The sequence below is a fragment of the Lemur catta genome, chromosome 14 (assembly GCF_020740605.2).
Source record: "Lemur catta isolate mLemCat1 chromosome 14, mLemCat1.pri, whole genome shotgun sequence".
Lineage (NCBI taxonomy): Eukaryota > Metazoa > Chordata > Mammalia > Primates > Lemuridae > Lemur > Lemur catta.
Genome location: NC_059141.1, coordinates 39,150,604 through 39,176,959, shown reverse-complemented (window position 1 = coordinate 39,176,959; position 26,356 = coordinate 39,150,604). Strand labels below are relative to the sequence as shown.

The 26,356-nt window shown below is 37.7% G+C and overlaps 1 protein-coding gene across 3 annotated transcripts in view; it reads right to left on the bottom strand.

The window, feature by feature from the left end:
- Positions 1-26,356, bottom strand: part of BICC1 (BicC family RNA binding protein 1) — a 265,859-nt gene that overhangs the window by 177,678 nt on the left and 61,825 nt on the right. For all 3 annotated transcript variants that reach the window (XM_045568788.1, XM_045568790.1, XM_045568791.1), the window contains exon 2: positions 3,080-3,126. In XM_045568788.1, the coding sequence (XP_045424744.1) occupies positions 3,080-3,126 (47 nt within the window). The remainder of the gene's footprint in view (positions 1-3,079; positions 3,127-26,356) is intronic.

Below are 26,356 nucleotides of genomic sequence, written 5' to 3'. Positions count from 1 at the left end.
GAACTGATTAAAAGGAAACAGGACAGACGGTGAGTAAGCCATGAACAACTGCCCAAAGAACCATAAAAAACTCGGAAGATCGTTTCCATGTGTTTTAATTAGAGTTGCCATTAGGAGTGGATTAGAGAGAATACTGATAAAATTGTATCCATTCCCACCTTTTTGTAAGTGTAGTTAGAGCCAAATAATAAAAAGTACAATTACTGGAGACCTTTGCAAAGTTTTAACACAGAAAATACATTTGGGATGTTATCCAATGCAAATATGTCATTTAATTTGTAATCCCATCAACCAGGGAATATTAAAAATCACTTTATATACATTTTTAATAGGCATAGAAAAGACTATAAATAGTTCTCTTTCAAAGGTAAGATTACAGATTTATTTCTCTTTTTGCATGTCAATTATAAATTCATTCTAGACAAAAACAGATTTAGTATTAATGACTAGGCAGTTAAAATCTATGATCAAATTGAATATCAGAATGTTATATTGTAACATTTACAGTTTTAGTACATTTTTCTACAGAATCATTTTCTCAATTAAAAGATGTTATAGGTTGAACTGTCTTCCAAAAATTCCTATGTTGAAGTCTTAACCCCTGGGATCTCAGAATGTGACCTTCTTTGGAAATAGGGTCATTGCATATGTAATAAGATGAAGCCATACCAGAGTAGGTTGAGCCCCTAATCCAATATGATTGGTATCCTTATAAAAAGGGGAAATCTGGACACAGAGATACGCAAACGAGTAAACCATACAAAGATGAAGGCAGAGATCAGGACACCCAGAGAACCAAAGAACACCAGTGAACCACCAGAGGCTAGAAGAGAAGCATGGCACAGATTCTCTCTCACAGCTCTCAGAAGGACTCATCCCTGCTCACACCCTGATCTGAACCGTGAGACAGTATGTTTCTCACAGTGAAGTCACCCAGTTTGGGGTATAGCAGCCCTAATAAACTAACACAAAAGGTTTCAAAGCATACCACACAAAGACACTACATTTTGACCATAAACATTTTTTCCCTAACAATCTGGCTTTTGATGAATAATGCTCGCAAAAATCAAAATATTTCTCCAAATGTCCCAGCCCCTCCCAACCCTCATTATTGCCTTTAGGGAAAGCCACATAACTAAGTTCTCTCCCACAGAATTTGAGAGGAAGCGACAGATGCCACAGCCAGGAATAGTGTATAGAAAATTGGGTAGATCGCTGAAAAAAACAGTAACCTTGACTCAAGGCGAGAAATGTATAGTAAGCTGAACAACAGTGTATCACAAATTCACGTTTGAGACAATATATCTCACAGTCTTACTGTAAGTTGAAATTTAAACTCTTTGTGGAAATATATCAATTCTTATTCTGAAAGGTATTTTAAAATTTGGTTTTGTTATTTCCTAATTCAAAAACTTTAATGAGAATAATGACTTTAATTAAATTTAGTAAGATTTAATTAGTATCTTATGATTTTACACATATTTTTATGGTACAAACATAAAATAATACATAAAAGTCTCACACTCCTCCAGGGGGAGAGCCATGATGAAGCAAGGTAGGTATGCTTCCATGCTCAGAAAACGTTGTGAAAATAATTAGAATATTTGAACTTTAAACTCAGCTAAAAAGAAGTTTTAATTTTGTTTGTCATGCACACCCCGGAGTCAAAAGCAAAAAACATTCCAGTAAGAGGCATACAGATCATATTTACATTACTCTAGGAGCAGGAAAGTATTCCTTCAAAGATGCTAGGAAGCAGCAATGTGGTCTATTTCTCATTCTCAAATGATCCCTAAAGTGTCATTATGTGGAACTAGAATACGTGTGACTGGACGAAAGTTCCTGGAGAACAATTCAATACTTCTCCATTACTTCATTCTACTGTAGATGAGCGATAGTGTCTACTTCTGTCTAGTCAAAACATTGAAAAATTACTCTTCTGGAATGTGGGATGTTTGCTTTTTAAGTTACAGGTTTTTTTCCAGGATGCAGGTCCAAATTTCATATGGACACTTGTCTATCAAGAAGACACCTTCGATTGAACTAAAGTAGAAAATGAAGACATTAAAAACTACTCCCATTTAATTATTCAGAGACCTTATTAACTAACCTGTGACCAAGAATGGAATCTAAATTCCAACTTGCAGTTTGTGGGATGCACACATGTTCCTGCCTCCAAACATGTGCTTCCATTTAAACTGCTGGAATGTATACATGGCTGTGCAAGAGTGCTAAATATCAGCAAATCTCCTAAGAATGAAAGTCCTTTATGACTATATACACTGTGTTTTGACTCAGCTCTTAAAATGTCTGAAGCAAAGGTGAACAGTCTGCTTTTTACACCTATCTGCGAGCTACAGAAGAACAATGGAGGAAAAAAAATCCTTTCACAGACAGCATCTATTTGTACCATCACAACTAACCCAAGACAAATCTATGATTTCTGCTATTTGTATACGCTTTTTTTACCCTTATTGGTAAGCCTGCCCTGGCTAAGGGCAGGGTATTCTGAAATGTCCAGGTATTGAGTACAAGTTGTGTATTAACCAATGTCAGATAATGCCAAGTGAGGGGCTTCAAGCACAGTACATAAACTTCAACAGCTTGAATCTAAAGGAGGAGTGGAAACTGGTGGTCTGGAACATTCTATTTGACCAGCACACCATTTTCACTTTTGTAAATATAAATTCCTTTAGAAAAGTACACCCCCATACGAGGAAGGCACTTCATCACATGGGATCATGTACCTCACCTGGCACTATGAGCCCTTCACATGACGTGTGCCAGCCAAATGTTTGAAGTATGAATGGCGCATAAATGCATCCACCTCTGACCCTTCTTACCTGCTGTTTCTTTGCCTTTAAGCATAAACTTCATTAGATTTTCCCCTGGAAAGAACCTGCTTAGAGTCCCATACAACATCCCTCCCTTTCCTCACTCATGCTGAGTGTTTCCAACTTGCTTACTGAAAACTATCCTCCCTTATATGGAAGGGGAACTTTGAGCTTCTAGTGTCACTGTTGAGACAGGCAAATTTCCTCTTATAACCAAGGCAAGAGTAAAAAAACAAGCAACTTACCTTTTGAAAAAAGTCTTCCCCACTTCTGCCTTTTCCTTCAGCAGCAGCTGTAAATAAAAATGTACACATTTAAAATAGTTTCTCTTTTCAATTTATGTATTCAAAAAACTTTCGAGTATCAGGTATGAGAATAGAAAAGCAAATGAGATGCCAGCTTTGCTCTTCCAAAGCTCAGTGTCTGCTACCATGCCTCACCCGGGTGCAAAGGTGATAAAGAATAAAACACCAATCTAATCAATTACATGTCTTTAGATTATGTAACACTCCTTTTTCTTGGTCTGGAAGACTCACAAATCTCTACACACTTAGATGAAAGTAATCTTGTACTTTCACAGTTAAGAAACCATATGAACAAATGCAACTATCAAAGTAATCAGCTGTAGTGCCCCAAGCATGTTCTGTGTGTAATAAATCCCAGGTGTGAGTTTGCCTTGTCAACAGGTGGCTCATCCCATATGGCCTACTTCTGGGCTATTTCAGTTTTACGCTTTACAATGACTATATAATCTACTTGGATTTCAATTGGCATCATATACTACTTTAATTTGTTCCTTCATTTGCATATACAAAGAAAGAGAAAAAAACAACATGAGAACTCAACACCCGTAATGGTGAAGGTCACAGCCAACAATAAAACTCCATTTGAGGCCAGTGCAGTGGCTCACACCTGTAATCCTAGCACTCTGGGAGGCCAAGGCAGGAGTTCAAGAGCAGCCTGGGCAACACAGAGAGACCCCATCTCTACAAAAAGTAGAAAAATAAGCCAGATGTGGTGGTGCACACCTGTAGTCCTGGCTAATTGGGAGGCTGAGGCCAGAGAATCACTTGAGCCCAGGAGTTTGAGGCTGCAGTGAGCTATGATGACGCCACTGCACTCTACCCAGGGCGACAACTTGAGACTCTGTCTCAAAAAAAAAAAGAAAAGAAAAGAAAAAAAATACTTCATGTGAGATTAATTAAAAGGTCATTGTATCTGAACATCATTTTTGTATCTAAACAGTATCCTATAAATACAGGACAAACCCAGTTCTCTGACAGTGTTCATAAGTCTATGACTCTATTTGCAGTGAGCAGTGGGAAATTTGACCAAAAGAAGGAATGAGGAAAAAGTAGCATCTTGCTTGCAATAGCCCCATGTTGCATCTTTCAGCGGGCAAACACCAAGCAGGACTTTGATTCTGGTGTAGGGTGTAACAATGCTTAGCTGGAGAAGCCACCCTCTGGCCAGGACAAAGAAAGGAGCTGAAGCAAGAACTACTGGAAACTGATCTGGAAGACCACGGTAAACCACACACCTGCTGCGGAGGACCATAGCAGGGCAGTTTGTGTTGATATGTGCATGTGTGTCCAGAACACTTGTTACAATGACTAAAGACCCAAGAAGTGTGGCAGATGAATCACTTAAGAATCTCATTTTTTCACTTATCAAGTTTTGACAAGCACCTCTTACAACTTTGACATTCTGTTAGGTGAAGAATTCAAAACTCAAATTATCTCTACCCTCAAAGAAATAACAAATATTAAAATTCAAACTCTTTTTTACCAACTTAAATTTTACAGTTAAATATAAGATACCCTCTCCACTTTTGTAGCAATGTGTATTTTTTATCCACACATTTTTATCTGAATACAGCACAGAGAACATTTTTCTGGAATTTCCAAGGACAGTCTGAGAAAATGTATAAAAACAGGGGCTAATAAAAAATTGTATTCCAATGTATAATAGGGCTGAATAATGCCCCCCAAATATGTTCGTGGCCTAATTCCTATAACCTGTGAATATGTTACTTTACATGGCAAAGGGATTTTGTAGATGTGATTAAGTTAAGGATCTTGAGATGGGAAGATTATCCTGAATAATCCACATGAGCGCAATTAATTATGTCCTTATAAGAAGGAACCAGGAAGGTCAGAGTACAAGGTGACGTGACAATGGAAGGAGAGGGAGAAGGGCACATGACAGAGAAAGCAGAGATTAGAGAGGAGAAAGATTTGAAGGTGGAAGACGGGCCCATGAACCAAGGAATGTAGATGGCCTCTAGAGGCTGGAAAAGTCAAATAAATGTATTCTTCCTGACAGCCTCTACAGCGAGGACAGCCCTGCTCACAGCTTCATTCCAGCCCAGTAAAGCCCACTTCAAATGTTAAACCTCCAGAATTGTAATATAATAAATTTATGTTGTTTTAAGACACTACACTGTGGCAATTTGTCACAGCAGCAAAAGGAAACTAATCCCTAATGCCAGTATCTTTTTAACTTTACTTTTTGCACAAATTCCATACCATCAATAGCATAAACTGAGCACCAACATTTATGTAGGACACTTGAATCACATATTTCCACAAATAGATTCTTTCAGTTTACAAACTATCATTTTTACTGTCCAACTTGGAAATATATCAATATTAAAGCTAAAAAAAAAAAAAAAAAAAAAGGAAAGGAAAGTTGAACAAATTTCTAAGCTAACTGACAAGTGTGATTGGTCCTAGCCACAGGGGCCACCCAGGCAAGATAAAAGGGCAGTGCCCAACCTAATGACAAGTATCTTGGGGACACTTAACCAGCTCTTGGGCTATCTTTGCCTGAGGCTAAAAAAAAATAGTTAAAAGGGGCCATACTCGATGATACCTACAGTCACTTGGCAATGAAAGTAGTAGTAAGGGCATGGAGATTTGAAAAAATCCGAGGGACATTGAGAAAACTCTTCTTTGAAAAGAAATTTTTAGAATCAAAGACATTTTCAAAGGTCTATCAAGCAAAGTATAGATAATCACCCTTTTCATCATAGGAAACTCCTTCACAACTTAGAATTCATCTGTCAAAATTCCATTATACGATTACATTGATTACAGAAACTTCCTTGAGGAGACTTGTTTTGCTCATGACAAACTCATTATGTCACACTTGGTAATGCCACTTCATTCCAAGTCCATCCAAACACTAAACAGACTTCACAGAATGGCCCTTCAATCTCCGGATGAATAAAAAGGGGAACATTTCCTTAGTTAGACCCAAACTATAAGTAACTATGCTTCAGAGGAAAAAAAAAAACAATAAAATTTAACCAGAAACTTGAACCTTTAGCAAGCTTGAAATTTGAGGGAAAACAGCAGGCAGGGAGCCAGAATTTGTATTCCAAGTGTTTGTGTATAAGAAATGCTCAATCAGAGCCTGGATTTTGCTCAATTCTGACGTGCCCTGGTAAAAGACCCCAGGTGAGTTCGTGTTTAGATCATGGTCTCAGGTGCAGACTATGGTTAATCCTAGTCATCAACACTTCCCAGGGAGCATCCTTATTTCATTCCCAGGTTGCTGGGTCTCCTGAAGGACTTTTACTGACCCCAAGCATGCAAACCTGTCAAGGCCATAGAAGCCAATCAAGAGAGTGACATTTTACCAAAAGTCTTGTCTTCCCCAAAACAGGGATCCTTCTGAGCCCAAATTTGAGACTAATTCTCAACCTTACTCTAAATTCCTTAGCATCAAAATATAAACTCCCAAAACGTGAGAGATGGAGGAGAGGGGTCATTGAAGAACATTTCTTTCTCAACATAAACATTTAAATTTTTATATTTTACAGACCCAGAAAAGAAGTTCACTCTTTCATTCCACAAATATTCAGGTCCCATGTCAATGAATCGAAACAGGCAAGGCTCTGCCCTCATTCAACTCACAGCCCTGGCCTGTGTAATACTCAAAACCAACTTACTAGTAAGATGAAGCCGAAATGAAAATTCAGTTTTTCTGAGAACTTTTCCAGAGAGATTTGCACAGTCACAACTCTATCCAAATTAAACTTATTATAAAATTTAGCTATTCTCATTCTGGACAATGCACTAAAAAGCTGGTCATTTTACTCCTAACCCAACACCAGAGCTGGAGAGCTACTGTTAGACCTGAAAAATAAAGGGCACCTGTAGGGAGACCATTGGAGAGTTGGATTGCAAAAAAAAATGAGGTATGATAATATCTTGACTCACATCATTTCCTTTCCATCATATTTGGAGAGGGAACTAGTGCCTGTGAAATGAGCCAGCCCATACTGTATGTCATGGTGCTCCTGGACCTCTGAACTCTGATTCTACTCTATGATAAAACAGTTCTATTGAATATTCACAGTCTTACTCCCTCATGTTTTATTCCACTGTAACACGAACACACACATAAAGATTTAGCAGGTTTTTTTAAACTGTTTTTACAATATGACTTCTGCCTGATGTTCCAAAGTTTATGCACTTGAATGTAAAAACCCTGGATTGTCCCTGCCAATGAAAGCAATTGTCCTTATTTTCATGATATAGAACTCCAGGAATAAATTACTTCAATACCACCAAAACGTGGCTGGCTAAATATGCAGGTAAAGCATTTCATATTTTAAGCTGAACAATTCATTTTTTATGTTTATTATAATTTCTCCAACACTTTGCCATATTTTATTTCATATTTTTGCTTCACAAGAAATATGGGATGGCAAAAGTTACTGCCAATAAAAACAGCAAAAGTTGAAACAGGTGTAAACTATTACAGTTCCCCAAACTATAGGACAAGTCCAGTTAATTACCAAATTAAAAGGGAGTGGGATGCTTGACTTTAAATTCTTCCTAGGGCACATGGAAAGTTCTGTTTAAATATCCTTTTCCTTTTGAAATGCTTTTCTCTATTATAACATCTGATGCTTTATGGAGCCAATTCTAAAAACCCAAGGACTATGTACTTCATATTTAAAACATAGTATGAGATACCTTTAAACATTACCTTGGTATACAATGAGATTTTTTTTCTTGTGGAATTTGAGGGAAAAAAATTCCAAATTATAAAAAAATAATTGAGAAATAATTCATTCTGGTAGCCTGATTCTCTTGCATAAATGTTTTACTAAAAACTTAAAATATTTACTTATTGTATAAATGTAATCCATATGCTAAAAAAGTTATGTCACCTATTTTATTCTGTATACCAACTATTTGCAGAAAACTGCCCTAACTTGGCCAATTCTACTGAAAGAGAAATCAACAAAAGATGTAGAAGATGCTGTTTCTACATACTTCCAGGAACACTTTTTATGTTCATGAATTATATCTTGCACTTTGGAATGTATGCAAAGCTCCAACAATTGACTAAGAAAAGAGTAAACAGTAAGTCTATTTTTAAAGTTTTTTCCATTTTTCAGTTATTAATAAAATCATGATCATTATCCAAATACTCTAACCAACTGAAGAACACTTTCAAGTATGATTTTCAGCAGCATAGAGTGTCATCTGAATGTTGTGTATCACAATAAGTGTGAAGATTTTTGGACCGCATTTTTCCCACAACTCCCTACCTAATTCCCAGAGTTCACTGTGAACAAATCAAATTCACCTGCCCTGCAAAAAAAAAAAAGGTAGACCTATTGAGAAAAATCAAGAAGAGACAAAAAAAATATTTTTATCTTCGCAATCACTGGATTAAGGATGGTTTTCTTATTCACTTCAAATTTTCTTAAATATTATTTTATTTTGCAATTAAATCCCCATCATTAAAAATGTAACATTGGAGGATATGGGTAAATTCACACTGAAGGGGTAGAATGCACACTATCTGGGTGATGGACACACATAACTTTGACTTAAAATGTACAAAAGTAATTCATGTAACCAAAACATTTGTAACCCCATTATATTCTGAAATTCAAAAAAAAGCAATATTGTTTTATATAAAACAATGTACAGAACGACCTCAATTCTGTATAAAACTATGTGCATGTGCAAATATAAACATTACATTTACAAATATAAACACACATATCTATATATGGAAATATAGTATACATTAGGAAGAAAAGAGTGAAAGGATAAACTCCAAAATATTAACAGCTATTATTTGAGTAGTAGAATTATTACATCATTTATCACTTTCCCCTTTGTATTTTTCCAAACATCTTTAAACAGCTTGAACTGCTTTGGAAACAGGAAAAAAAACATTTTTAAATCCTCCTTTCTATTTGAGAATGTACAAGGTTTTACCATTACTGGTTTGTCATAGCATCATCATTTTTAGCCCACAGTGTACGAGGCAATGTGGAAAAAGTATGAAAATCAAACACGGATATAAGCTACCTAAGGAGACAGGATGACTAATGTAGTATCAGAGATGGATAATGCACAGTCAATAACATCATACCAGGTATAAATCATAGGCCTTAATTACTCTAGTACTTTCTAGATTTAAACACAGCTGGAAACAGTAAACAATCCAGTATTTGGAAAACTTCTGGAGTCATCTCCAAATACAATAGCCAGCCAAAAGAAGACAAAAATAGACACCCTCCCAAATGTGTGAAACAAAAAGAGAAAAATGTGTATGTATACATTTCCAATTAAAAACTGTTGTTTAAAAACAAAAGGCCGCTATTACTGAAAGGTCACCAAATGAAACATAGAATAAAACAGATAACTCCTTATGAATTTACCACATCCTACAAGAGCTCTATGGCTAAGAATATGAAGGAAAAGAGATGGATCTCCCATGGCAATTTGAGCCAAGACTATGGGCCATCAAGTGAACTACACCAACAATCTGAGACATCCCTTCAGACTATTTTTTTCTTTTTTTTATTTCAGCATTTTATGAGGGTACAAATGTTTAGGTTACATATATTGCCTTTGTCCCACCTGAGTCAGAGCTTCAAGCGTGTCCATCCCCTAGACGGTGTGCACCACACCCATTAGGTGTGAATATACCCATCCCCTCCTCCCCCTTCCCACCTGCCTGACACCCGATGAATGTTACTTCCAGATGTGTACGTAAGTGTTGACCAGTTAATACCAGTTTCGTGGTGAGGACATGTGGTGCTTGTTTTTCCATTCTTGTGATACTTCACTTAGTAGAATGGGCTCCAGCTCTATCCAGGATAATACAAGAGGTGCTAGATCACCGTTGTTTTTTGTGGCTGAGTAGAACTCCATGGTGTACATATACCACATTTTCTTAATCCACTCGTGTATTGATGGGCATTTGGGTTGTTTCCACATCTTTGCAATTGTGAATTTTGCTACTATAAACATTCTAGTGCAGATGTCTTTTTTATAGAATGTCTTTTGTTCTTTTGGGTAGATGCCCAGTAACGGGATTGCTGGATCAAATGGTAGTTCTACTTGTAGCTCTTGGAGGTATCTTCATATTACTTTCCACAGAGGTTGTACTAGTTTGCAGTCCCACCAGCAGTGTATGAGTGTTCCTATCTCTCCACATCCATGCCAACATTATTGTTACAGGACTTTTTGATAAAAGCCTTTCTCACTGGAGGTTAAGTGATATCTCATTGTGGTTTTGATTTTCATTTCCCTGATGATTAGAGATGATGAGTATTTTTTCATGTTTGTCGGCCATAAGTCTGTCTTCTTTAGAAAAGTTTCTGTTCATGTCTTTTGCCCACTTAATCTCATTTCCCACCAAATGTTTTAACAGAACTCTTAAGAATTACAAAGATGATGGTGGAGGTTAGGGAAGGAGCCTTGATCTATTCTAACAATGGGGACCACTGCTGCCTCTGTAAGACTTTGCAGACCACACTTCTCAAAACGAGGAATGCAGGGGATTTTTTTCACACGTCATATCTCTCAGGGCAATAAAGCCCTACAAGTATTTCAGTGCTCGGGACTAAGACACTGATGGCCCTGCCACACTCGGGGCACAGTAGAAAACAGGAAAAGGCTAGCATTCTCTAATCCACAAGCTTTTAGTTTCAGAAAGCATCTGTTACTATCAAACGAAGGGAAATATATTCCCAAAAATCTAAATTATATTATTCACTGCTTTAAGCAACTTTTAACTTGAAGTCTTCTAGTAACTCTAAGAGTTTATTCTGACTTCAAATTTATCGGCCTGACAATGAAGACTTCCTTGTAGACTGATGACCCTAACATGTATCAGTGGAATTACAGTCCAACTGATTAACAGAAATGTTGATCATATCAAATATCTTGCTTTCAGACCCTATTTCTTCTCCTATAAGCAACCCCTGAAGCATCCTTTCCTCTGGCCTGAGGTCATACCACTATGTGACAACTTCAGGTACTTGAATATCAGCTTATTCTACTGCCACACTACAAAAAAAAAAAAATGTTTCCTCAGGACCACAGTGTTATTATGAAAACTGAATGAAAACTATGAAAACAAAATGATCCTAACTGAATGAAAAATTTGTCATTTTTTATTGTTTTCTGTTTTTTTAATAAAAGGTAATATAAAAACTTGAAAATTAGTAATATAAACAGTAATTTGAAAACTTGAGAAATAGCTCACAAGGGTGAATTGATTTTCTTGACTAGTCAGGCTTTAGTATAAATTACAGGTAAACATAACTAGAAAAATGAAATTTATTGACTCTATTCATTTAATCCACATTTTTAGGATTAAATTATCAGTATTAATTGTAACAATAAGAACATCAACAAGTAAGATTTTCATGAACCAACTAACTGCAGGGTTTGGCCAGGTTTTGATTCACGAGGTCCCGGGCTTAAAACTAGCTTGAGTTAAATACAACTCACATGGCAGTTAATGTGCTTTAAAAAAAAATCAATACTCTTTTAACACTATCAAAAGCGAAAAGATGTTCATGGCCTTTATACAGTTTAATGGAAGTATAAATACCTAACACCACGAGGATCTTGGGCTGATCTTCCTATAGAACTGTGCCAGGCAATATGGCAGCCACAGGCCACACGTGGCTAGTGTGCACTTGAAATGTGCGTAGTCTGAATTCAGATATGCTACAGTATGACACATACACAGGATTTTGAAGACTTAGTACAAAAAAAGAATGTAAAAATCTCAATTTTTTGATATGTTGAAATGATGTTACTTTTATGTATCAAGTTAAACAAAGATATATTATTAAGACTAATCTCACCTTTGTTTCACTCTTCTTAATGTGGCTGTAAAACTTAAAATCTGTGTCTTCCATTATATTTCTACTGCACAGCACTGCAATCGGGAATAACACCTTACTTTGCTGTTATCCAAGGAGGACTGAAAAGATTCAAGGAGAGCACACAGCCACAGGCTATGAGGGACCCAAAACAGAGAATATTTCCAAACAGTAAGAGTCAGCAGTTTGAAATCAAAGTTGTATCTGTCTTAACCTCCTGGGAAACATTCTGAGGCAGGAAGAAAAAGGTTGGTATTTGGAGGGTGGTGGGAAGGTTAAAGAATTAGAGCAGTTTGAATAAAATATGTAACATTAATAATCATTTCCTTAATATCCATCCTTGGCCCAACCCAAAGCCATGAAACCATTTAAGAGTTTATGTGGATGGTTATTTAATGGAATGAAGTTTATATTTCTTTTGTATTTGTAATAACATGGCAATGGGGCAAGCCAACTTGTTTTAAATGAGAACCAAATGTGTTCCCGGCATGTTTAAAGTTCAGGTTCTATGCAGAAATCTGTGATAGGACAGCGTGTTTTGCTATTCTCCCCACCAAAATTGAGGGTTGAGTGAGGGCAAAGAAAAAGACATGCTTGCTTTTATTGTGGCTATTCCTATTCATCTTTACACTAAAAGATTTATGTGTCGATTGATTTGTATAAAACTTATTTGGCACCCGAGGCATATATAAAGGAGATAAAAAGTTGTGGAGTCAGAAAAATCTGGGTTCAACTCTAGGTTTGCCATTCACTAGCAGTTTAACAATGAGAAAGTTCTTTACTCTCCCTAAGGTTCTGTTTTCACCTCTAAAATATGCAAATAAGCACCCTGTAAGCATTTAATATATGGAAGCCTTCGACTTTGACCTCCAATAACTTACAGTTAAGTAATAAAAATGACAAATTCTAAAAGGTTGAACATTACAGAAGAGTCACAGATAATAAAGTTCAAGAATTCGAAGAATGAATATAGTAGAGACTTTTGAGCTGATTATTTAATGTGGAATTTAGACATAGGGACATGGGGAAAGGGGATTCTGGGCAGAGAGAATGCTGTGTATACCCATAAATGTCTGATTCTAAAACTTCATTTTCCCTTTTAAATACCTCAGAGCATTTGAAATAGCACCTGTGCCCAGAAGGAGCCCGACGGTGCAGCGCAGCAGAGAGGAAGCAGAGCTCTCCAGTGATCGGGGAAGTGAATGCCCCAAGTTGGCTTACACCAATCCTTCACCAGAGAAGGTGGTGTTTGGAAATATGTGGGTTTCATGGGGTTTTTTGGGGGGGGGGCGTTGTCAACGAGGAGGGGAAGTAGGGGCAGTGGTGCAGACATTTAGTGTCCAGGGCACTCACAAAGGAGTTGTACTGGGAATATGATACCAACAATACTGGTAGAGTGCTTTAGGAACGTCCTTCGGCAAACGATCTTCTAACAGTACATATCCATGCCACTTCTCCTTTCTACAGTGTTAGTGACTCGGACTTACTTAAGGACCAAGTGCTACCATGAAAACTAGGAAGGACAGCTATCCTTTCTTAGAGTTAGAAATTGCTGCTGGGTTCTCCATGTGTACAGTTCTAATGCACCATATTTCAGTTCAGGTCCTTAACTGATGCAATGCTTTACCCGTTGGGGACTGTACTATCCTAAGATGGCCACAGGGCTGTTATTCACCTTGAAATGTATCAACATACAACGTCATTCCCGTGCTGGCAAGGACCACCAGTCAACAAATCACATAACAAATCAACAAATCAATCAACAAAGCAGAAGGTTTTACTGCCCGACTCCAAAATATGAACAAAAGCAAAACAAAGTAACAGAAGGAGGGAGGTGAGGAGGAGAAGGAAGGGTACAGAGAAGGAAACAATGGAGACAGATGGGGAAGAGGAAGGGGGAGGAGGAGGAGGAAGAGAAGGGGAAAGGAGAGGTTTGAAAGCAAAGGAAAGAGGAGGAAGAAAAGATGAGAAAGGGCAGTGTGGGGAACGGATAAATAGGGAGGATGGGAACATTTTTTAAACTTAAAATATTATTAGAAAAGAAAAAGTAATGTACCCCCCCCAAAAAAGCAATGGCATGGTATTTTTAAAAGTGGAACATTCAGAAAACAAGAAAGAATGCTTGTAAATTAAAAATATAACAAAAATAACAACTCTATCCAAGATTTGCAACATTTAAAAGCATCTTCCCAGAAGGAACAAGAGGACATATATGACAGTAAATAAAAAAAGAAAGACAATTTTTTAAAGAGTCCAAAATCAACTAACTGAATTTCCAGAAAAGGAGAACACAGACTATAAATTCGATTTGTTTTTGAAAACAAAGAAACACACTAGAAAATTTCCATACTAGTAAAGCTAACTCAATGTGTAGCTGGATGAATCCAAAAAAATTCAAATCAAGGAATATCCTTCTGAAATTTCACAACATTTGGAATAACAATATCTTAAAATCCTCCAGAAAGACATAACCAAGTCCTAGGCAACTAGAATAATTCTCATTCAAGCCACGGGCATGACAATGGAGTAAAGCTTTAAATTCTAAGAGAAAATGATTTTCAACCCAAAATGTTTCACCTGGCTAAACCTGTCATCAAGTAGATTATGGTGACATTTTAAGGCACTCAAAGTTGGAGGAAAAAAATACCTCGCTACTACTGCCATACATTAGTAGAGGTTGCATATACCACATTGAGAAAATAAGCCAAGAAAATGAGAGACTTTCTCTAGTATAGGAAACTGGGAATTAACCATAGAAAAGAGGGAGGAGGAATTCCCAGGGTGGAAACGAAGTTCTAAGATCACAGCTGCAAAGCTGGCCTGGAAGGCAAAATAATGGTAGTGGATGGAGCAGACCAACAGCCTTCAAGGAGAAAAGCTGTCAGAAAAAAAAGTAACCGACTAAGGATCTGACATCTTGACCATATGGGAAATTATATTGATAGGATTGGAGAGTGTAGAAAGAATTTGTAACACGTATAAACAACATTAAACCCCAGAGGAAAAAACAAGGCCATTACCAACTCCAAGAAAAATAAAATTCTGACATAAAAAGAAATATTTGCATATTCCTTGGCTTGTCAAGAAACAAACACAGCATAGATAATATACAGTGAGCTCTCTGTGTCCATGGGTTCTGTGTCTGCGGATTCAACCAACTATGGATCAAAAATATTTGAAAAAAACCTGTCTGTGTCGAACATGTACAGATTTTTTGTTATTATTTCCTAAACAATACAGTAAGTACTATTTATACAGCATTTACATTGTATTAAGTATTGTAAGTGATCTAGAGATTATTTAAAGTTTATGGAGGATATGCACAGGTTATGTGCAAATACTACACCACTTTATATCAGAGACTTGAACATCTGTGGATGTTAGTATCCGTGGGAAGCCCTGGAACCAATGCCCTGCAGGTACCAAGGCACTAATGTAATATAAATAGTGAATATTGATTTAAAACTTATGATTAAACTTTATTGGGAAAAGAGGGGAAGAGAAAAATCGAGAACTAAATGCTTTCTACCATACAAAAGTACAATAGAAAATGTCTGAAAATAATGAATTGGGAAAAAACAATAAACACAGATTATTTAGAAAATGGAGACTAAAAAACAGCTTAAGGAATAAAAAGTGGCTGCATCTAAGAACAGAGCATGTTTTTGGGAGATGGGTATTGTGATTTCCTCGTAAGTCTTTTCACACTATCTCATTTTAAAACTATGCATGTATTTTTATGGTAATTTTTTACATACTAACCTATTCTAGCTCAGTGCTCACACCACAGAGAGAATGCAAAGGGCAAGTGTCATAATCTGGCCTAAGACCATTTGCTCTGGTCTAAATGTTTCCCCCAAAATTTACATGTTGAAATCCTAACCCCCAAGGCGATGGTATTAGGAGGTGGGGCCTTTGGAAGGTGATTAGGTCATGAGGGTGGAGCCCTCATGAATGGGATTAGTGCCCTTATAAAAGAGAGCCTACAGAAGTCCCTCACCCCTTCCATCAGATGAGGACACAGCTGGAAGGCACCATGTATGAATCAGAAAATGGAGGCTCGCCAGAAACTGAATCCACTGGTGCCTTGATCTTGGACTTCCTTGTCTCCAGAACTGTGAGAAATAAATTTCTGTTTATAAGCTACCCAGTCTAGAGTATTCTATTATAGCATCCCAAATAGACTAAGACAACCACATTTTCTAAGTACAAGGTGAAGCTAATGTTCACCCACAATTTGTAAACACAGAAATTACGCTTTTGCTTAATTTTTTTTTACTTGACCTAATGGTATTTATACTTACATTTTATTTAAAAGATTCTGGTTAAAGTCATGTCATCTACATATCAAACAGATTGCAAAACAACAACAAGAACAAAAATACTAGTTTATCACTACAACCCTCGAGACAGCAGTGGCAAGGCCCGGGGGTTCCGCTGCCCTGCCTGACCCCAGTGGGACTGGGAAGATCATACTAGGAATATCAGGAAATGTTGGTGGCATTAAGTGAACCACCCATGGGGCAGCAAACTGGAGGCCTTATTGCTTTGAATTCTTCTTAGCAGTTCAGAATTAGCCAGAAAGCAGAAGCAGAAAAGACCAAACAGATGGAAAGACAGTGAGCAGTCCATCCCCACAGCATTCAAAAAAGAAGAGGGATCCTTGCACATAACAGATACACAGTTCAACATCAACTTCAAATAGTTCAAATCGCTATGAAAGACTCCATAGGCCTAATATTGACAATACTTAATGTCACTTGTTAAGTGGTTACTTATTAAGTCCTAAGGTACTTACCTATTAAGTATTAAATTACTCATTAAGTAATTACTTAAGTACTAAATGAGTACCTAGTTGTCTACTTTTCTATTGACATCCTTTTTGATTTCAGAAATTGTACCAACAATGTTATTGGCCTCCCACTCCTAATAAGAACAATTATGGAAGATCAGAATTTTCATTTCAAGAATTCGGCCTCTGTCAATGTATAGGCTATATGCATTTACTTTCCCCATAATATTAACCTGTGAACTACCAAATGAATAATTAATCTGCATGATCGTTCCATGCTCTTTTAAGTTGCCAAGAAGTTTAACTATATCACAAAATTTTTTTCATTGGACATGTCCACTAGCTCAAATGAGGTAGGGCTGCTTAAGCAAACTTACCAACTAATACGCTACTCCAGTAGACTGTGGCATACCAACTTGAAGATTTACTGAGGGAGTAGGGCATTCACAAAAAAAATCACATTTTTGAACCCTGCGCTCAGATCCCACTGAATCTTAATCTTTGTGGGAGCCCAGGAATCTGCATTTTTATAAGGATGCTGCCAGATAATTCTTACAGTTAAGTCCCAAGCACTGTGACACCACTGGAATCTCATGGTGAAATTGACACTTTTTATTTCCAAACTCTCAGTCCAGTTGGCTTTCCATAACCCTAACCAGCTGCCCACTGCTATCTATTCCACATTTTACTTTAACCTCAGCACTATAGAGAAATACAATTACTCTGAAGTAGGTAAGGAGTTTAAACCTGCTCTGGGTGTTCAGCAAAATTCATTACAACCTAAAGGAGCTGCTTTTTAGGACTGATTAAAGGATAGTATTAACAGAAGCAGTATCTGACTTATGTTTTAACATTAAAACTTTGTATACTTGCTCTACTCATTGCCTGTTTAGCCAAAACTGCCTCAAACTTCACCCCATTAGAAGACGTCTGAAGTGCTAAAAGAATCAGCAGGTGTCAAATGCAACCGGAGGATTTTCATCTCTACTCAAGACGACCAAGTTTATGATCCAGAAGTTTATGGACTCAGTGCAGGTATGCAAAGGCAGCAATGGTATCACTCAGAGGGGATCTGGTCTATGATCCCAGCAGGTCCTTCTGTAAACTGCAGCTTTGCATCATCAGGTTACCACCAATCAAAGCACCCTCACTCAGAAGGCCTAGGGAAACATTTAGAGGAGATCTTATTTCTTAAACTCAGCAGTTTGCTGTGATAAATCACACACCTACTTTTATGAAATTAAGCAGATCCCCTCCTCTCAAGACATTTAGTTGAAAAAAGATAGATGGCTTTGAGGGCTAAGCCATCAATTTTCATCTCTGAAAAGAATCATTTGTTTCTGCTAAAGCTGATCTGAATCTAACATCTGATTACAATTTATTCCATTTAAAGTCCTTGGTTTGTTAACATGAATTCGTTTTTCATCAGTAGGCAGAAAACCACCTTTAAATGTGGTTTTCATTTCAAACAATGCTTGAAGAGTAATTTTTAGGTAATAGTCTTTGGCCTAGGATAAAAGTTATAACAGATATCATTACCTCGATTTCCTTTCAAAAAATATGTGCGTATATTTATGATGCAAACACAGTGGTCACATTCTAAGCCATAGCTTTATTCTTATTCCCAGAATTGTAACTTTGGTTAAGGAGTCAAATTCTATCTCAAGTAAAATGAATCTGCTATAATAGCATAGTGGGCCTATATGTATTCATTTTCTTGAAGATTGTTCTACCTTCTCAGCTGATTTTTGTACTCTATTTACTTTGGAAAGTTTAAACTCATTTTTCTTCTTAAATTCAGAGAACTTAAATGTCTTAGGCCTAGATTATTCACCAGTCTCAAAATATTCAAGCCTTTCTAAAAAAGGTAATGAAAGTTTCTTCTTCTTCTGACAGCTGGCAATGCTCTATCAAGTTGGATGCTCATGCCCGAGGCACCTATCCTGAAATACACAGAGCAAAAATTCTCTTGGACATCTTCCTGATTTTGCTAAATCTATTTATATTAATTTCAGAAAGACTTGAAAATAAATTCTTGATCTTCTACAGGTCAGATACAGTATTTGAATCCATCCTTTTTTAGAGGGCGTGTTTTCCCAGGGAATTTAAAAGATTTTACCTCAGGTGAAGGTTTGACATTAACTCTGAAATTCCTTAATATCATAAGCACCAGCAATAATGTAATGCTTGCACAATGTTGGAAGTGTAAATTCATGCAGCCATTTTGGAAAATAACTTGGTTTATATAAAAAATAACTATCATTTCCATGTATTTGACCCAGTAATTCTATTTCTAGGAAGCTAAGGCCTATGCATATAATCCAAATCAGGCAAGGAGGAGGAAAAACTATTGGCACAAACATGTTCACCTTGCTGATATATATAAAATAAGCAAAAGAGAAAAAACCAATAAGAGAATTAAGAAAATTTAGACATAGGGACTTATTCAAACATTTTAAGGCCATTTGCAAAAGTCTTTGAAGCAATAAGGAAAATGATTATAATAAACTATGCGGTAAAAAAATAAGAAAAGAAGCCATGACTTTTAAGTGGGTCATAAAATTACATGTGAAATATGATTGTAACTATTATTATTTAAATAAACACAAAAACTAGGGACATTCATCAAAACGTCAAAATGTATATGCTAGGGAAGAATAGGATCCTATCACATGTTATTTCCTAAATTTTCTGGAGTTATAGATTTATTACTTTGAAAATTATCCCCCCAAAAGTGTACGTACACATACACACCCAAGTAAAAGACCAGTGAAGACATTTTATTGTAAGTCTAATCATATTTTAAATTATCTATTTGTGAGAAAAAAGGACTACAGTCAACCCCTGAAAAACATGGGGGTTAGGGGCATCAATTTCCCCATGCAATGGAAAATCCACATATAACTTTTTATTTACCCAAAATTTAACTATTAATACTAATTGCCTACTGTTAACCAAAACCTTACTGACGGCATAAACAATTAACACATATTTTGTATGATACAGGTTATTTTGTACTATATTCTTACAACAGCGTAAGCTACAGAAATTTTTATTAAGAAAATCATAAGGAAAAGCAAATCTATTTACTATTCATTAAGTGAAAGTAGATCATCATAAAGGTCTTCAACCTCATCCTTATGTTGAGTAGGCTGAGGAGGAAGAGGAGGGGGTGGTCTTGCTGTCTCAGGGATGGCAGATGTGGAAGAAAATCCACATGTAAGTGGACCCACACAGTTCAAACCCATGGTATTCAAGGGTTAACCATACTATGAATTTGTATTCACTCATATAGCTAACTAAACCCAGTAAAGAAAAATCTGATTTCCAACACATATTTTAAGATTAACATAATCAAGATGAATATACAAAAAATAGCATATTTTGCCCAAATTCTTCAATTGTCTATTGAAGCTAGAATGCTTACCTTCCAGTAGGTTCTGCAAAGCTTCTACCCACAGCTCTAACTGTCTGAAAAACAGCCTGAATCTCTCCACTTCCTGGCCCCAGCTCAGCACGCAAAGTGCAGTCAGCTTACATGTACCTATTCAGTGACTATAAACACAAACCTACAGCTGTGGGGCTTCCAAATAAGCACCTTTGACAAGGATAATCATAAACCAACAAAAATGACTTTGAAAATGGGAGTGCTATGTTACATGCCTGTTATAACAGCAAAGGTTGGGAGTTGACTTCTCAAATCAGTGCTGCTGCCTGAACCATGAGATGCTTCCTCACACGCGAGCCAAGGTAACAATGCCCTGGGTGGTGCAAAAGGTTCCCCACAAGCAATTAGGAAACCCTAACTTGGGCTTCAGTGGGATGCATCTGGAAACAGTTCTCTACAACCTTAGTCCAAAGAACTTCCAAAAATGCAATGATTCACAAAATACAGAAAATCACAGATGTTTTCACACACACACACACACACACACACACACACACACACACACACACAAAACTTCTTTAATTAGATTTTCTGAAAGACAATCAAAATTGCATTGGGTAGAACAGGAGTGTTGTTTGGGGTGGGGAATGGAGGGAAACTGCTCTTGAAATGGAGGGAAACTGCTCTTGGAAGGTTTAAATGGATGTCCCTTGGTCAGGCAATCAACACTATCTGGTTCTGTGCCCAGCCCTTTTCCAGGTGGAAATGAGGGGAGGGGAGGGGAGGGGAGGGGATGAGGACAGGTGAGGAACAGAAAATTCAGAGGAATTTTTAGAAATTATTTTAAGGGCTTATAGTTAGGGGGAAAAATGAAATCACATCCTAGTCTTTAATGATATTAACTCAAATCTAACTGCCCCCAATTTTCTACACCACTGCTACCCTCCCAAAAAAGAAAAAAACAGGCAATGGCAAAAGAGGGCAAAAAAGACTACCTTGATTTTAACCCAAACTAACACTCAGCCATACATGAAATATCCATGTATTTCTCATCATAACACATAAAGAAAGGACTGTATCCAAATAAAGGTAATTTATACAATAAATGAGATGGACATTTTTCCTCTAATAAACTTTTTTGTGCAAATTTTCATTCTGGAAGAAGATGAAGACATTATAAAATCACATTTATTCAGTTAAAAAAAGGGTATAAAGAGAATACAGCGATTTGTCATATTCTTGAAAATGTATTCCATGTATTCAAGAAAAACAATAAAGCATCATCCCTTGAGAAACACTGCTAACCACTACTTTACATGTGGTTAGCAAATGTATGAAACTTGGTGGCACAGGCTAGAAATACAAGAAGAATTCAGAGCAATCCATCCACTCAACAATCCATGTAGGCAGGACATATAGTAAGAAAAGCTAGGTGTCTACAGGGTAAAAGTGTACATACCTAATCTCTTGAGGAGACACTGGCCTTCGTAAAACCACTGTTGGTGATCCAGAACACCTGGCACAACAAAGTTTTCTCACTGCATCTCCCAAACCTCCTCCCCTCCAGTTAAGCTTAACTTCCTGCTATGGTCTGAACGTTTATGTCCCCCACCCCAAAATTCATGCTGAAATCCTAACTCCCAAGGTAATGATATTAGGAGGTATGGCCTTTGGGAGGTGGTTAGGTTATGTGAGGAAACCCTCATGAATGCCATTAGTGCTCTTATAAAAGAGGCCCAAGCGAGACCCCTTCTATCATGTGAGGTTACAGCAAGAAGGCAGTCTCTGAACCAGGAACAGGCCCTCACCAGACAAGCAATCTGCTGGCACCTTGATCTTGGACTTTCCAGCCTCCACAATGGTAAGAAATAAATTTCTGTTGTTTATAAGCCATCTACTTTATGGTATTTTGTTATGGCAGCCCAAATGGACTAAGAGACTTCCCTCAGTTTTTGTCATGCAAACAACAAGTAAAATCAATCTGTTTATCTTCTTACAACTAAGCAGCAGCCTTTATAGCAATTTTAGAGAGCACATACATAGGTAGCACCTTCAGAATATGAGATGCCAAGGAGATGTGGAGCAAAACAATGTTCAGCCAGGTGCAACTAATGAGGGCGTATATCCCAAAACTGGGAAGTGTCTATTCGAGGGAAGAGAGAAGAGAAATAGTGAACAGCACCACTGGACTGGAAAAGGCAAGCCTATTTTAACTCAAAGAGAGCACCTATGGTCAAAGATCAGTTTCTTAAAAGCAAAACCCTTTTATGACATTTTTAAAGTACAATATTTCCCACTGACTCCTAAACATGGGCATATGGTTATACTCTACACTTCTGCACAATCTTATATTATTTCTGCGGATCATTTGACAGGCAGTTGCCTTTTTTTAAGATAATCTAAAATACCTATAAAACTACAACCGGGGATTAGGAACAGCGGGAAAGAATCTTAAATGCTAAGATAAATGGAGCCACTTTTACTAGAGAAACTTGGAGCACTTTTGGTTAGGCTGTGGATTTGCAGTGAAAGAACTTTTTTTTTTTTTTTTTAAAGTCTGGTAGAATTCCCAAGCTGCTCTCTTTCAAATAAAAGGGAAATACACTCACTTCCCAAAGCATCCATCTTTACAAGAAATTCAAGTACTGTAACTATCACAGCCTTCTTCAACGCACGTTAAATTTCTTGGCACTAACTGGAACTGAAAGCACCAAAATTCCCTAATTAAGGAGAAATTTTAAGAGATACTCTAAAATGAGGAGAGATTTGTTTTTAATAGACTTCCTTATAATGAGTCATTTCATAGATAGAGAACTCTAGGATGGCAGCCAAGAGTCAGCAGACACAACTCCTTAGCACAAGCAGGCAGTTTACGTCCAATCTGGTCGGAGATGGCACGATTCCTGCTTCCAGCCAAGGCCAGACTGCACATCGCTAGGGCAGGGGATCAGGACTTAGTCCTTAGTCAGCAACCACACTGGTTTTGGAAACTATGTATAAAAGACAGATTTCTCCTTAGTAAAAACAGCCCCGAACTCCTCTAAGTCCATTAAAATCAAGTTTTCTGCTCCACACTTAATCTGCTGACAATAAATTGAGCAGAAATAGAATAACATACCATTCATAGCCCCAATGGACTGATAATAGCTTGTTGTTAATCCCATATGAATAAATGAAATTTTAGATTTCCTGGAAATAATTACACATGGGTGAGGATAGGAACAAACGCTGTGTAACGTAACCAAGGGTTCATTCTTAGCTCTACCGAGTGCCAGCTGTACAACGTTGAGCAAAGTTATTGCCCTCCCTGTCCCTTAGTTCCCTCTTATGCAAAGTGAGGGCAAAGAGTACCTGGTTTTAGACTGAGTTCCCCCAGAAGTAGATGCTGTGACAGGAATTTGAGTGAAAATCGTCTATGCAGAAGGTGATCCCAGGAGATGCCGGTAGGGAGGTGGGAAAGTGCCAAGTGAGAGAACAAAGCGGGAATCCTACACAGGTGTGTGTGGTGGCAGGTTCTCTCTCTCAGACTGCAGAGATGCCTCAGAGCTGTGCCCACAAGGGACGCCATCACTGTCACCAGAGGAATTCCCAGGGCAGCAGTCACAGGGGCCAGCAGTGGCTAAGGTGACCAACTCCTCATGGTTTTGGCACTGAAACTCCAGGCTCTCAGGAAAACCCTCAGACCAAAGCAAACTAGAGCAGTTGGTTACACCACGGGGTGCTTGCGGTAGCCATCCCAACACAGGACAGCAAGTGGCAACGGGTGTGGCTAGGTCTGCTCTGCCATCTAATGTCATAAAGGTCACATGTGCTCCTTCTCGCACCACGTTTAGCACGGGGCCTAGCACTCAGTGTTGAATGTTAGCTATTTTTGTATGCTCAAAGCAATGTAAGAATCACAGGATCTGAACTTACCATGGCGGAGACGCATGGTGCCTGTGCCACATGCCCGGCGCCCTCCAGAGCTGGGCTGGCTGGAGAACATGCCTCAGGCTGCCAAGCCCTGCCTGCCTAAAAGGCTCCAGCATACCGCAAACAGAGCCTCTGGTAAAAGAAACACTTTTTTACCTGCTCCATCACTGATACCTAACGGAGATCTAAGCTGGAAATCCAAGTCAGACATAAAAGAATGAAAGTATGAGAAACAGGAGAAGCTGGAAGGGAGCTTCAACCTCCACATCCCTGACACTCTCCCCCTCCCTGCTGTAACACAAAGTGACAGATGCACATGGAGGCTAACAGGATACAGCCATGCACCCCTCGGCACCTCTGCTCCTGCCAGCCGTGCCGTCCACCTACCTAGAGCCAACTGTCTGTTCCCAAACATGTTTGTCAAATAATCTCAAAATATGTAAATATTTCTAATCAGCCTCCCATATTCAGAAAAGACCTGGTCCCTACAACAAAAAAGGAGGGGCAAATAAATGCATATTTCTATTTTAAGGGACTAATAATTTATATTATTTTTTAATGATTCTTCAATTTAACCAAGTTTATTTTGGCTTCAAATCACATTGGAAAAGCACTTCTGTATACAAACCACTTATGTACCTCCTCTCTAGGTATGTGGGGCAGCTGATGTACCTGTTCAAAGATACCTTCTCAATCTATGTGAGATCCTCTCTGAAGGTGGCAGACAAGACACCAAATCCTAGAGGTCCCTTTCTGACCAGTTAATCATGAAATGGAATGAACTTCTTCCCACAATATACAGAAAATACAAGCAACTCTATCACTCACTACTAACCTTAAGCAGGCCCCCAGATTACTCGAAAGCCATGAGCTTAACGGGAATCCGACTCATGGTCAGAACAAAACAGAGCTTCTTAGCCAGCCGTAACTATTTATATTAGTCTGCCACATTACCCTACGTTTCTATATGCCATAACTTGGAATTGTAACTACATCAAAAATGTTTTTATTTAATAATATAGAAGACTAAAGCTGGCAAGTTCAAAACCCCCAAGCCAGTAAGGAGTATTACCTTCTCCTTCCTTACCATCTCCTTTCAAAAGCTTCATGGTATGAGCTTTAAGGAAAACCATAAACTAACATGAACAAATTGCTCAAGAATAATGTCTTTTCCATAAGAATTTTTAAACATTTTGAAGCTTTATTATACTAAAGTTTTTATGAAAAGTCCTATACTGGAAAATATCTATATGTACTGACTTGAAATTTTAAATATAAAAAATATCTTTCTTTTCCCTGGAGCTTCTGGGCAGTAGGCTCACAGAACTTTACAACTGGTCAGATGTCATGTGAATTTGCTACATTGCTTGAGAAGATTCAGTTCTGCTCATTAGGACGGGGAAAAAATGGGATAGATGAAGCTCCTAAGATGTGTTAAAGCATAGATAATGAAACATGTCAAATAAAACAAGTAGAATGTGTGTGTGAACACGGAAAGGGAAAAAAGGACCAAGAATCTCCTAAAATTCATGAGGCACTAAATATGCATGAGGCACCTGAGGCACTAAATATTCGCAATACAAATTATACATGAGACATATGTGGCACTCAATATTCATGAGGCCTTAATTAGGCCACCCATGGTAACATCCATTCTTGTCCTCTGCACAAGACACAAATAAAACCCCTAGCTGTCAGCAGGCTAACTGGCAGATCCCTGTGTCTCTCCCATACAGAACAAGTGGGCAAACCAGGCCAGAGCAGAACCTGGCTGCAAGTTAATGATGTTGGTTGATGCCTAATTCCTGAAATCACCCTCCATTCAATAAGCTTATCGATTCACACCCACACACAGACATATAAGCATGTATATTTCCAGATGATATACATATGTTTAAGTGTATGTAACTGCATGCTTATGTGCCTACACACATACATATATTTGCATGCATGTGTATATACTCTATAGTATATTTGTATGTATTGTGTGTGTGCAGATACCTACTGTATGCCATGTGAGGGTAGGGATGCTGTCCGAGTCTTATTTGCATTGTATTCCACTGCTACCAGCAATGCCTAACACAAAGAAATTACTCAGCAAATATCTGTAGAGTTAATTGCTTGTCAATAAGAGGGTACCAAGACCATTCAACTGTAGAGCTTGAATTTATGCAGAACAGGAATTGGGTCTTAATCACTTTATTGTTTTTTTTAACCATGAATCCCCCAATCTTTGATGATATCTGAAACACAGCAGATATATAATACAT